General features: G+C 42.6%; 1 protein-coding gene across 2 annotated transcripts in view; it reads left to right on the forward strand.

Moving 5' to 3' along the window:
* The window catches only part of ubqln4 (ubiquilin 4), a 75,872-nt gene that overhangs the window by 39,111 nt on the left and 23,508 nt on the right, over window positions 1–13,253 (forward strand). For both annotated transcript variants that reach the window (XM_063041981.1, XM_063041982.1), the window contains exon 5: window positions 3,944–4,102. In XM_063041981.1, coding sequence (XP_062898051.1) covers window positions 3,944–4,102 — 159 coding nt within the window. The remainder of the gene's footprint in view (window positions 1–3,943; window positions 4,103–13,253) is intronic.

Consider the following 13,253-nt stretch of genomic DNA (forward strand, 5'->3'; position numbering starts at 1 on the left):
TGTTAGTAAGTTTGCGGATCATATTGCTAGGGCAAATGCAAGGAGCTGAGTTGAGAAATCTGGGGATCCAAATTCACATCTCCTTGGAAGTGGCTACACAGGTTGATAAGGTGGTTAAGAAGGCTTTTAGAAAATTTGCTTTTATAAGTCAAGGCATTGAGTTCAAAAGTCAAGAGGTTATGTTATAAAACTCTAGTTAAACCACATCTGGAGTATTGCATACAGTTCTGGTCACCCCACTATAGGAAGGATGTTGAGGCTTTGGAGAGGGTGCAGAAGAGGTTTACCAGAATGCTGCCTGGTTTAGAGGGCATGTGCTATCATGAGAGGCTGGACAAACTTGGGTTTTTTTTCTGGCGCAGCAGAGGCTGAGGGGAGATCTGACAGGTTTATAAGATTATGAAAGGCAGGGATAGAGTGGACAGGGAGTATCTTTTTCTCAGGGTGGAAATGTTTTAATACCAGAGGGCATGCATTGAAGGTGAGAGGGGATAGGTTCAGAGGGGATGTGAGGGGATTTTTGTACTCAGAGTGGTGGATGCCTGGAATGTGCTGCCTGGTTCGGTGGTAGAGACAAATACATTAGAGGCTTTTAAAAGATGTTCAGATAGGCACAAGAATATGAGAAAGATGGAGGGATATGGGCTTTGTGTAGGTAGGAGGGATTAGTTTTTGAGGGGAATGTTTGATTTACCTTTCAGCTGGTTTGGCACAACATTGTTCCTGTGTTGCAATGTTTTATGTTCTATGTTCATACAGTTAATGACAGGTCCCTTAACAGCACTATGTACAGAGGGATTCTGGGGTCCAAATCCATAGCTCCCTGAAAGTGACTGCACAAGTCAATAGGCTGGTAGAGAAAAATCATTAGTCAGGAAGTTAGGTTGCAGCTTTATAAAACCCTGGTTAGGTTGTATCTGGAGTAGGGTGGAAATGTCTGATACTAGAGAGCACACATTTAAGGTGAGGGAGTAAGTACAAAGGAAATGTACAGGACAGGGTTCTTTTACACAGTGGTGGGTCCTTGGAGTGTGCTGCTGGGGTTACAGTGGAGGGTGATATAATCTAGTCATTTAGATATGCAGGGAGTAGAGGAATATATGCAATGTGAAGACAGAGGCTTTAGGTGTTGTTTATTAATTAGTTAATCAACATCATTGGCTTTGCTAAAATCCACATAGGTAACATCCACTGCCTTGCTTTCATCAACTTTCCTGGTAACCACGCATAAAGCAATGTTGTCTATCCCTCATCAGTCCCTTCCTATCCAAATACTTGTATCTCTGGTCCCTTAGAAAACCTTCCAGTAACTTTCCCACTACTGATGTCACCTCACCAGCCTATAATTTCCAGGCTTATTCTTAGAGCCTTACTTAAGGAACGCAACAACATTAGCTACCCTTCAATCCTCCATCAACTTACCTGTGGCTAAGGATGTCCCACATGGGAAGTTAGTCAAGAAGGTTAATTCGCTTGGCATTCAAGATAAGGTAATGAATTGGATTAGATCGTGGCTTTGTGGGAGAAGCCAGAGAATGGTAGTAGATGGTTGTCTGTCTGACTAGAGGCCTTTGACTAGTGGTATGTTACAGGGATTGATGCTGGGTCCATTGTTGTTTGCCATCTGCATATATCAACAATCTGGATGATAATATGGTAAGCTGGATCAGCAAATTTGCAGATGATGCCAGGATTGGGGGTATAGTGGACAGCGAGGAAGACTATCAAAGCTTTCAGATGGAATTTAATGCAGGCGTGTTGTATTTTTTGAGGATCAAACACGGTAGGTCCTACACGGTATCAATGTATTGAGTACAGGAGTTGGGATGTTAAAATTGTATAAGACATTGGTGAGCCCTAATCTGGAGTACTGTGTGCAGTTTTTGTCACCTACCTACAAGAAAGATGTAAATAATATTGAAAATGTGCAGGCAAAATTAGCAAGGATGTTTCTGGGACTTGAGGACCTGCGTTATAAGGAAGGGTTGAATAGTTTAGGACTTTATACCAAAGAATTGAGGGGAGATTTGATATAAGTATACAAAATTATGAGAGGTATAGATAAGGTAAACCCATCAGGCTTTTTCCACTGAGGTCATGTGTTAACGGTGATAGGTGAAGTGTTTAAGGGGAACCTGAAGGGGAACTTCTTCACACAAAGGGTGGTGAGAGTGTGGAACAAGCTGCCAGCACAAGTGTTGGATGTGGGTTCAATTTCCGAATTTAAGAGAAATTTGGTTGGGTACATGGATAGGAGAGATATGGAGGGCTATGGGCCAGATGCAGACTGATTAGACTGGGCATGGACTAGATGGGCCAAAGAGCCTGTTTCTGTGTTGTACTCTGTTGTTTCTGTATGACTGTATAAATTAGCAGGTCAGGCAACCTCTATGGAAATGAATAAACAGTTGACGTTTTGGACTGAGATCCTTCTTCAGGACTGGACAGGCAGGAGGAAGATGCCAGAATTAAAAAGGTGGTGGGGAGGGGAAGGAGTACAAGCCAAAAGGTGATGGGTGAAGCCAGGTGTGTTGTTGGGGGGGAGGGGGATGAAGTAAACTGGTAGGTGATGAGTAGGAAAGTTAAATGATTGGAATAAAAGGGATGTGGTGCTAGAGGATCATGGAAGAAAGGGAAGGAGGAGTGACACCGGGGGAGGTGATAGACTCTTGAGAAAGGGTAAGTGGGGTCCAGAGTGGGAAATGGAGGAGGAGGAGGAAACGTACCAGAATTTGGAGAAATGGATATTCATTCATTAAGTTAGAAGCTACCTAGATGGAATATAATATGTTGCTCCTCTACCCTGAGTGTGGTCTCATCACAGCAGAAAAGGAGACCATGGACTGACATGTGGGAATGGGTGCCTGAAATGTGATGCCAGGGATGGTGGTGAAAGCAGATAAGACAGTGGGATTTAGATGAATACCTGAATATGTAGGGAATGGAGGGATATGAGTCACATAGAGTTAGAGAAGATTTAGTTTAGTTTGGCATTGCGTTCAGTGCAGACTTTGTAGGTCGAAGGGCATATTCCTGTGCTGTACTTCTCTGAGTTACAAAAGTTTAAATGAAGATTCCCATTGCCTCACACAATCCATTCCCATTAGTAATATCAGCCTATTCCCCTTCTCCATGGTCCCCTCTCCTCTCCGATCAGCTCCTATCAGATTCCTCATTCTCCAGTTCCTTACCTTTTCCATCTGTCAACTCTCCAGCTTCGTACTTCATTCCCGCCCCCCCCCCCCCACCACCTGGCTTCACCTATCACCACGGATGAAGGGTCTTGGCCTGAAACCTCATCTGGATAGTCATTTCAATGGATGCTGCCTGACCTGCTGAGTTCCTCCAGCATTTTTTGTATGTTGCCTTAAATGTCTGTCCTTAAGGTTTGACATTTCCCCAAGGAAAAATGGTAGGTCACTGTTCCATTTTCTCAGATGTAAACTGTGCTGTAGTTTGCATTGATCACCTGAGAAGTACTTGACCAGAGAGGGATGAATGTGAGGGAAGTTCACTCACCATTATCTGCATTGTGTCCCTAATAAATAGGATTTGCTATGCTGATGGTGTTTTTCGTAGCTAGCAGTCATTGACTGCTGTGGGGCGATAGGGTTACTGTCACCCTTGGCAGGAGGTTGGACAGCATGTATGGGGAGAGAAGCCAGTCTCCCACATTATGTGGTAGTTCTGATGAAGGATTTTCAAACAATAAATGTTTAACTGTTTCTCACTTTTGAGATGCTACCTGATCTGCTGAGCATTATCTGTTAAGTGTTCCAGAGTCTGTAGTATTTACGTAGCTTTAGTAGTGCAAAATGGATTATCTTTGAGTTTTAAACACTTCAGATTTAAGAGCACTATCTTACCCTGACCTAGTCCATCTGCACATCTGTGTTTAATTTTTAATAATCCTAAGTATATCCTCTATCATTACCCTCTATAGACCATGGAACTGGCTCGGAACCCAGCCATGATGCAAGAAATGATGAGGAACCAGGACAGGGCTCTCAGCAACCTGGAGAGCATCCCCGGTGGCTACAATGCTCTGCGACGTATGTACACTGACATCCAGGAGCCCATGTTCAGTGCGGCCAGAGAACAGGTAGCTTCATTTCCTTGTGGTCCCACCTTCCACTTCTTTGCCCGTTCTCCCAATCTGTTTGTTCTCTTGTAGCCTCTACTTGCTCAAAACTACCTGCCCCTCCACCTATTTTCATATCGTCTGCAAATTTTTCGACAAAGCCATCAATTCCATCATTCAAATTATTGATATAATAATTAACGTAAAAGAATCTATCCCAACCAGGAATAACACCAGGGTATAATACTGCTGGAGACAGGTCTGCAGCATGACACCAGGATGCAAAACTTGTGAGGATGGGACGGTCACTGTATAATACTAGGGTACTGCACCAGTCTGTCACTATAACACCAGGGTGTGGTACTGGTGGAAACAGGTCTATCATTGTATAGTACTAGGGTATCGGACTGGTAGGGATGGGTTTATTACTGCCAGTAGATGGAGACAAAACACCACACATGATGAAAATATACTAGCAGTAAAACCAAGTATGCACATTACAGAGTAATCAAAAACTACTTCAATTATATAATATCAAAAAATATACCTGTTGTTAGAAGCATTTATAGCATTACATCATGATTGGATACATCAGGAACACTTATACAAGTTTGGATTATTCTGGTGATGATCGCCTTTAAACAAATGGAAAATAAAATCCATAATGTCCAATAATTATACTTGTGTTTGAAGTCTTCTCACAACAGTTGTCTTAATCTGGTGTCAGTTTGGCTCGCTTGCAGTGGTTGGTGTGTATCTACGTATTTCTACTTTGTACAACTGCCGAACTGGTAATTAACAGTAGTTGTTAAAGCCCTTTCTACCAAGTTCCCAGTGGTTCCTTATGTGATTTCCTGAGCAGGATCTCTTCCCAGGAACCATGGTGTGTACTACTTCTGATGGACTACTCCAAGCAGCCAATAACTTCTTGAGAAACAGACTGAACAACTTGGGTTAATTTCCATAAGACCAGACAATATAGGAGAAGAATTAGGTCATTTGGCTCATCCAGTCTTCTCTGCCATTTTATCATGGCTAATCCAATTTTCCTCTCAGCCCCAGTCTCCTGCCTTCTCCCCACATCCTTTCATTCCCTGGCCAATTAAGAATCTATCAACCTCTGCCTTAAATATAAATAGACCTGGCCTCCACAGCTGCCTGTGACAAAGAATTCCACAGATTTGCCACTCTCTGATTAAATAAGTTCCTCTTCCATTCTAAAAGGACGCCCCTCTATTCTGAGACTGTGTCCTCTGGTCTTTGACTCTTCCACCTTAGGAAACATCTCCACATCCACTCTATGAAGGCCTTTCACTGTTTGATAGGTTTCAATGAGGTCATCCCTCATTCTTCTGAATTCTACTGAATACAGACCCAGAGCCATCAAACGCTCTTCATGTGACAAGCCATTCAATCCTGGAATCATTTTTGTGAATCTCCTTTGAGCCCTCTCTAGTTTCAGCACATCCTTTCTAAGATAAGGGGCCCAAGCCTACTCATAATACTCCAAGTGAGGCCTCACCAGTGCTTTATAAAGACTCAACATTACAACCTTACTTTTATATTCTAGACCTCTTGAAATGAATGCTAACATTACATTTGACTTCCTCACCACAGACTCAAACTGCAAATTAACCTTTAGGGAATCCTGCACAAGGACTCCCAAGTTCCTTTGCACCTCAGATTTTTGTGTTTTCTCTCCATTTAGAATGTAGTCTCCCCTTTCATTTCTTCTACCAAAGTGCATGACCGTATATTTCCAGACACTGTATTCCACCTTCCATTTCTTTGCCCGTTCTCCCAATCTGTTTGTTCTTTTGTAGCCTCTACTTGCTCAAAACTACCTGCCCCCCACCTATTTTCATATCGTCTGCAAGTTTTCTGACAAAGCCATCAATTCCATCACCCAAACTATTGACCTATAACGTAAAAGAATCTGTCCCAACACAGACCCCTGTGGAACACCACTAGTCACAGACAGCCAGCCCTAAAAGGCTCCCTTTATTCTCATTGTTTACCTCCTGCCAATCAGCCACTGCTTTATCCATGCTAGAAACTTTACTGTAATACCATAGTTTCGTACCTTGTTCAGCAGCCTCATGTGTGGCACCTTGTCAAAGGCCTTCTGAAAATCTAAGTATACAATATCAATGAATTCTCCTTTGTCTACTCAGCCTATTATTTCTTCAAGGAATTCCATCAGATTTGTCAGGCAAGATTTTCACTTTAATGAACAATGCTAACTACAGCCTATTTTATCATGTGCTTCCAAGTACCCTGATCTCATCCTTAATAATCGACCGACATCTTCCCAACCATTGAGGTCAGACTAACTGGCTAATAGTTTCCCTTCTGCCTGTCTTCCCTCTTGAAGAGTGGAGTGACATTAGCAATTCTACAGTCTTCTGGAACCATTCCGAGAATCTAGTGATTCTTGAAAGATTATTACTAATGCATCCATGATTTCTTCAGCCACCTCTTTTAAAACTCTGGGGTGTACACCATCTGGTCCGGGTGACTTATCTACCTCCAGACCTTTCAGTTTCCCTAGAACCTTCTCTCTAGTTATGGTAACTTCACACACTTCCTCTCCTGACAATGGAATTTTCACCATACTGCTAGTGTCTTCCACAGTGAAAACTGATGCAGAATACCTATTCAGTTCGTCTGCCATTCCATTGCCCCCCCCCCCCATTATTACCTCTTTAGCATCATTTTCTAGCGGTCTGATTTCACACAATAATCAACTAAATTATCTGCCATGATGTGTATGTCAGCCTCTCAGAGATTGAAACTCCCAGTACTGACGTCAGAAGCTTTGTTACCCCTTCAAATGGACTCAGTTTTGTTTTCTTGTTTGGGGTTACTCTGATACTGCATAAAAACTAAAGGAAGAGCTTTTGGCCATGGTACACCTTCCTTGTGATACTTTGTTTTGGCTGTGTGGCAGTAGCTTTTGCTCAGATGGTTTCCATCCATATTGGAAAGTGTGTCCACTATTATTTGGACATCTGAATATCCTTGTCACTTTGATAAAGTAATGTAGCCCACTAGTAGATGTAAAAATGAACCAGGTAGGGCAGGAGCACTTATTGAGGTTGCTTTTCTGTTCATCCAGTGTTTGCTTCCTGGCATATCATACATCTCAAATGTTTTTTGAGCTTGCATCCTGTACTTTGGATTCCAACACCAATGAGAGAGCCTGTCAATCAGCTTTTGCACTCCAATGTGTCCTAAGGAGTGTATCTGCTGTGCCAGATAAGGAAGCAGTTCAGTTGGGGACACTAGTGTATGACTAGTGCCATATCTCCATACTTCATAATTTAACAACCCATCATTTTTTATGCAGTACCACTTCTCTCAATTTGAGCGTTCGTTTTTGCATTTCTTGAATATCTTGTATGTTCATCTATGATACAGAGTTATCAGGTTTTCAATTTCTTATATTTTCTTTATTCCTTCCCTTGCTGCTCTTTATGCAGTTTTGTCTGTCAATGGGTTTCCACAGCTTTCTGTTGTGATCATTTTGGAGTGACCTTTACATTTCAATATAGCGAATTCTGATGGTAGTTGTGTGACTTCCACAGGTTCTCATACTAGTTGAGCATTCTTGATTGAAGTTCCCATTGCCATGAGACATTTTCTTTGTCTCCATAAATTTCCAAAATCATGAATAACTCTAAAAGCATATCGAGAATCAGTGTAGATATTAGCCAATCTTCCTTCTGCTAGTTTCCAGACTTCAATCAAAGCTTACAGTTCTGCCTATTGTGCAGAGGTACAAGGGGTCATGTTTCTTGAGATCATCACTTAATTTTCTGTGAAATCTGTGAATGGCTCAACCAGCCATTCAAATTCCACCCTCAATGGTTGAGGAGCAGTTTAAAGAATCAGATCTGGGTTCAACAAAGGCATTTCTTTATGGTAATTTGCATCTTCCTGGCATGTTATTGTTATTGTTCTTGCACTGTCATGATCATCATAGTCTTCCATATCTAATGGCAACATCGTAGCTGGATTCACTGGACTTGCTCATTGAATGATAATATTAGGTGCCTCAAGAACAGTGGACCACTTGGACCCCTGACCAGCTGTCTCTTGAGAGGCCTTAGTCAGTGGAGTAAACCCTATATGTAGACATTGAACATTTAAACTCTGATCCATCTTGATATTAGAAGCATTCATGGCTGCCAGGTAGGTTGCCTGAACTGCTCGTAGGAACTAACCCCATGTTAAAGCTGCATTGTCCAATTTGGCAGCATTAATATTGCCTTTAAAGTTCGAAAAGCTTTCATCTGTTCTTCATTGAGTCACAGGGTTGCCTGAGTGCTTGCTGCCTTTCAGCAGACTAATGTGAGGGGTTGAGCATTTTCAGCATGTGAATCGACCCATGCTCTGTTGTAGTTGCACAAACCTAGAAATGATGGGTTGCTGGACTGTTGTAGGTGGTTTTGCTGATTTTGCTGATATAATGGCCTTTTGCACAATCTTTAATGATTTCCCGTTTTCGGAAATTTTCTGTCCCAAGTAAAGCACTTCCTCTTGTTGCAATTGTACCCTGTCCAAGTTTGCTTTGTGTCCCTTGAAGGCAAGGTAATTGAGCAAATAAAGTACTTCACATAAATTAACATACTGCTTCGAATTCCAGTTCACTCCTTCTGTTGGTTAGCAGGTGTGGACAGCTGGTTCATCTGTACTGATCTTACTTGGACTTCAAAATCTTGCTCCACTTGTTCGGCATTTTGCATCTTGCTCCACTTGTTCGGCATTTCAGATCACTGTAAGGAAATGGCAGTTTCACTCTGATTTACTTTCATTAGCTTCACCATTTTGACAACTCTGGTTTCAAACCATCCATGAAGGTCAACTTGAGGGAGCCATATGTGGATTCTTCCATATTATCTTCAGTTATTCCTTGAACTCCTGAGTGCCTGATCCAAACTGTCTAATATTTCATATTCAGAAACATCCTCTGAAACCTTTGTTTATGATCAATCACTTTCCTACTATCAATCTATTTTGGGGATTGTCATTCCAACCATTTCTAATTGCATCCCAACCATCTTTCCACTCGACGTGTCAACTGTCTTAATTGTTGGGAAGTCAGCATGGTAGTTAAAATTTGGATGTCATCATATGGATGTAATTTGTATAAGTTCTTAATTCATTGAAGTTCAGCCCAAGTCTTTAAGCTTCCTTTGTTAGGAGGTAGAATTTCTTTGGACAAATGGACCAATTGGTCAAGTTTTCCTGGTTCTGGTGGTTGATGTTAAACCTCCTGTTACCCTACATAAATTTCATTTTCATTCTAGCATGTTTTCACTTCATTAGTTTTTATTGGGGCAATTAGACCAATTAGCTCATCACTGTCATCAGTTAAGGCACCAGGGGCCTCTGAGTCAGTGTTATACTTATTTTGCAGTTCCTTTGAGTTCCCAAGGTGTCACTGTTTCTGGGGCCTAGTCTTTGTTGGTTGCATTCCAACATAAGTTAACATCACCTGCTGGGTTGACAGATCCACCCGCCAAAGGTTGTTGCTGTGCAGCGCAAGTCTGTTTCAGATTATCTTGTAATTCGAGGACACCATGCAATTTGATAGGGGTGCATTCATGAAGGGCAACTTGCTCAGTTAACAGAGATTTGTTCACTAGACGTTTTACCATTTTTTTCTTGTACTGTGCTTTCAGCATGTTACTTATTTCTTTTGATTAGTTAAATTAATTACTAGCTCAGTGTTGGCTTGATTTAGTTCGCACTGTTTTTCTAATTTAGCATGTTTACTTTTTCTTAGCTTTGATAACACTGCTGTTAGGTTCTGGGTGTTTAAAAATTTTTTTTGACATTTTTTGAATCTTATTACATATTTTTTCAACTTTAGCCATTGTTTTAAGTTCGATCTTAATAAGTACTCTTCACAAATTTATGTTCCATCTGCCATTGTTCCCTGTAGCCTAAAACGATGTCCCTCGCTATCAACAACTCCACCAATTTTCATGTCATTTGTGAATTTACATGCCTTATGTTATGTCTTTAATAAAGACAAACAATGTGGGTAAAACTAACACATTTTTATTAACTGCTTGACCTGAGTGCACCACCAGCTCACCAACGTCACTTCTGGTTCCAGGTGAACCACCTGCATTGCTCACTGGGAACAGAAGTTCTTTATTATATACACACACATAATAACTCATTTTCCGCTTTAAAGAAGAAACGGACATAATACTATGTCCTCATATACCTGCTTCCTAACAATAATATTTACATTAACTTCAATTGTAATGAGAAAATACAGACCCTTATTCACTCAGCAACTCTCAGTCAGTCTCTGAGATGGTTTGCTGGTCCTTTTTGATCTGCTATTTGTCTTCAGAGATGTATTGCTTTCACTAGCTGCATTAACATTGGTGTCTTTCTGAGAACTCTGAACAGCAAATATAGTTCTCACATCTGCTGGCCCCTTTGGTGTACTGACAGGTGACGTGTCACAGCTATGGTTGGAGCTTGTCGTCTTAGAGCCTCACCAAGATGTCCTTCATACATCTTCTGAAGCATTTCCTTACATAGCGACATTGGAATCACCAATCTCTTCCCTTTGAAGACCATATCTTCCGCCATTGACAATTCAGCTCTGCATGCGCAATACTCCCAAATACACATTGGACGATCATTCTTAGTTGCTGGCCATCTTTTCTGTATTGTTTCTTTGAGTACTTTCATTATTTCATCTGTCCCTGCTGCTGTCGTAATCTTCACTGTTCAATTGGAAGATACTGGAATGGAGGTGAGAATCATGTCAACATAGGCCTGTAAATCAGCATTAAACTCTTGGTTATTCTTTTCTTGTTGACTACTCGAGATAGTGCATTGGCAGCAAGCATAAATTTTCCTGGTGTGTAGATTATCTTCATTGTCATACTTCTGCAGCCTTATCAATATGTGCTGTATTCTCGTGGAACAGTCATTCAGTGGTTTAGACATAATTGAAACCAGTGGTTTATGGTCTGTCTCCACTTAAAAAGTTTGTCCATAGGTATACTGATGGAATCTTTTTGCATGCATATGATCTGGCAAGAAGCTCTTTCTCTTATCTGTGCATAATTGGCTTCCACGCTTGTTAAAACCCTTGATGCATAGGCCACTGGTTGCCATGCGTCATCATGCTCATCCAAGTGGATCCCCAAACGATGATGTCATCCATTATGGTCAGAAAGGGCAGGTTTTGACATACTTACTGGAGTTCTTTGAGGACATAATGAGTGCAGTGGATAGAGGGGAACAGGTGAATGTCGTATACTTGGATTTCCAGAAGGCGTTCAATAAGGTGCCGCAGAAGAGACTTATAAATGAGATATGGATGCATGGAGTTGGAGTAAGTGTACTGGTTAACCAATAGAAGGCAGAGAGTTGGTATAAATGGGTGTTTCTCCGGCTGGCAGTCAGTGGTGAGTGGGTGCCGCAGGGGTCGGTGCTGGGCCTGCAGCTGTTTATCATTTACATTGATGATTTGGAAGAGGGGACTGAGTGTAGTATAGCAAAATTTGCTGATGACACTAAACTGAGTAGAAAAGCAAATTGTGCAGAGGATGTGGAGAGTCTGCAGAGGGACATAGCTAGGTTAACTGAATGGGCCAAGGTCTGGCAGATAAAATGCAACGTTGGTAAATGCGAGATCATCCACTTTGGAAGGAATAACAGAAGAGCAGACTATTATTTAAATGGTGAAAGATTGCCGCATGCTGTTGTGCAGAGGGACTTGGGAGTGCTTGTGCATGAATCGCAAAAAGTTGGCTTGCAGGTACAACAGGTTATTAAGAAGGCAAATAGATTGTTGGCCTTCAGTGCTAGAGGGATTGAATTCAAGAGCAAGGAGGTCATGCTGCAACTATACAGGGTACTGGTGAGGCCGCACCTGGAGTACTGTGTGCAGTTTTGGTCTCCATACTTGAGGAGGTTCACCAGGTTGATTCCAGGGATGAAGGGGTTAACCCATGAGGAGAGATTGAGTCGCCTGGGACGATACTCGCTGGAATTCAGAAGAATGAGAGGGGATCTTATAGAAACATACAACATTTTGAAAGGGATAGATAAGATAGAAGTAAGAAAATTGTTTTCATTCCTAGGTGAGACTAGAACTAGGGGACATTGCCTCAAGATTCAGGGGAGAAGATTTAGGACGGAGATGAGAAGAAGCTGTTTTTCCCAGAGAGTGTGAATCTGTGGAATTCTCTGCCCAGGGAAGCTGTTGAGGCTTCTTCACTAAATGTACTTAAGATAAAGTTAGATAGAATTTTACATAGTAGGAGAATTAAGGGTTATGGGGAAAGGGCAGGTAGATGGATCTGAGTTTATGGACAGATCAGCCATGATCTTATTAAATGGTAGGGCAGGGTCGATGGACCGGATGGCCTACTCCTATTTCTTATTTTCTTATGTATATTGCAGGACTTTCCATATACAGGATATGTCTTTGGGATGTGCCTACATCCACATTTGCTATTTAATCCTACTTCTTTGCAATGCTGTTTTTCTTGGCAAATGCCTTGTCCTCTGCCCCTCTGTTTTCACAGCATGCATTGTTGTTCCTGACCTGTGCAGCTCCTTAGCTTGTGCTTGTGTTATCTCCGCTGCTCTGCACATATCCACAGCCTTTTCCTTTTTTTTGGCGTGTGCCTGCGTGTGTGCGTGTCCGTGCATGCATCTGTGATGATGTCTTTTTCATGGCTTTTACAAGGCGCGGAGCGAGAGAGAGACTGTGTGGGGCGCCACTCCTCCTTTTACAAGGCGCGGAGCGCGAGGGCGAGACTGTGTGGGGCGCCACTCCTCCTTTTACAAGGCGCGGAGCGCGAGGGCGAGACTGTGTGGGGCGCCACTCCTCCTTGTACAAGGCGCGGAGCGCGAGGGCGAGACTGTGTGGGGCGCCACTCCTCCTTGTACAAGGCGCGGAGCGCGAGGGCGAGACTGTGTGGGGCGCCACTCCTCCTTGTACAAGGCGCGGAGCGCGAGGGCGAGACTGTGTGGGGTGCCACTCCTCCTTGTACAAGGCGCGGAGTGCGAGGGCGAGACTGTGTGGGGCGCCACTCCTCCTTGTACAAGGCGCGGAGCGCGAGGGCGAGACTGTGTGGGGCGCCACTCCTCCTTTTACTAGGCGCGGAGCGCGAGGGCGAGACTG

Source organism: Mobula hypostoma, chromosome 2 (assembly GCF_963921235.1).
Source record: "Mobula hypostoma chromosome 2, sMobHyp1.1, whole genome shotgun sequence".
In the NCBI taxonomy this organism is placed as follows: Eukaryota; Metazoa; Chordata; class Chondrichthyes; order Myliobatiformes; family Myliobatidae; genus Mobula; species Mobula hypostoma.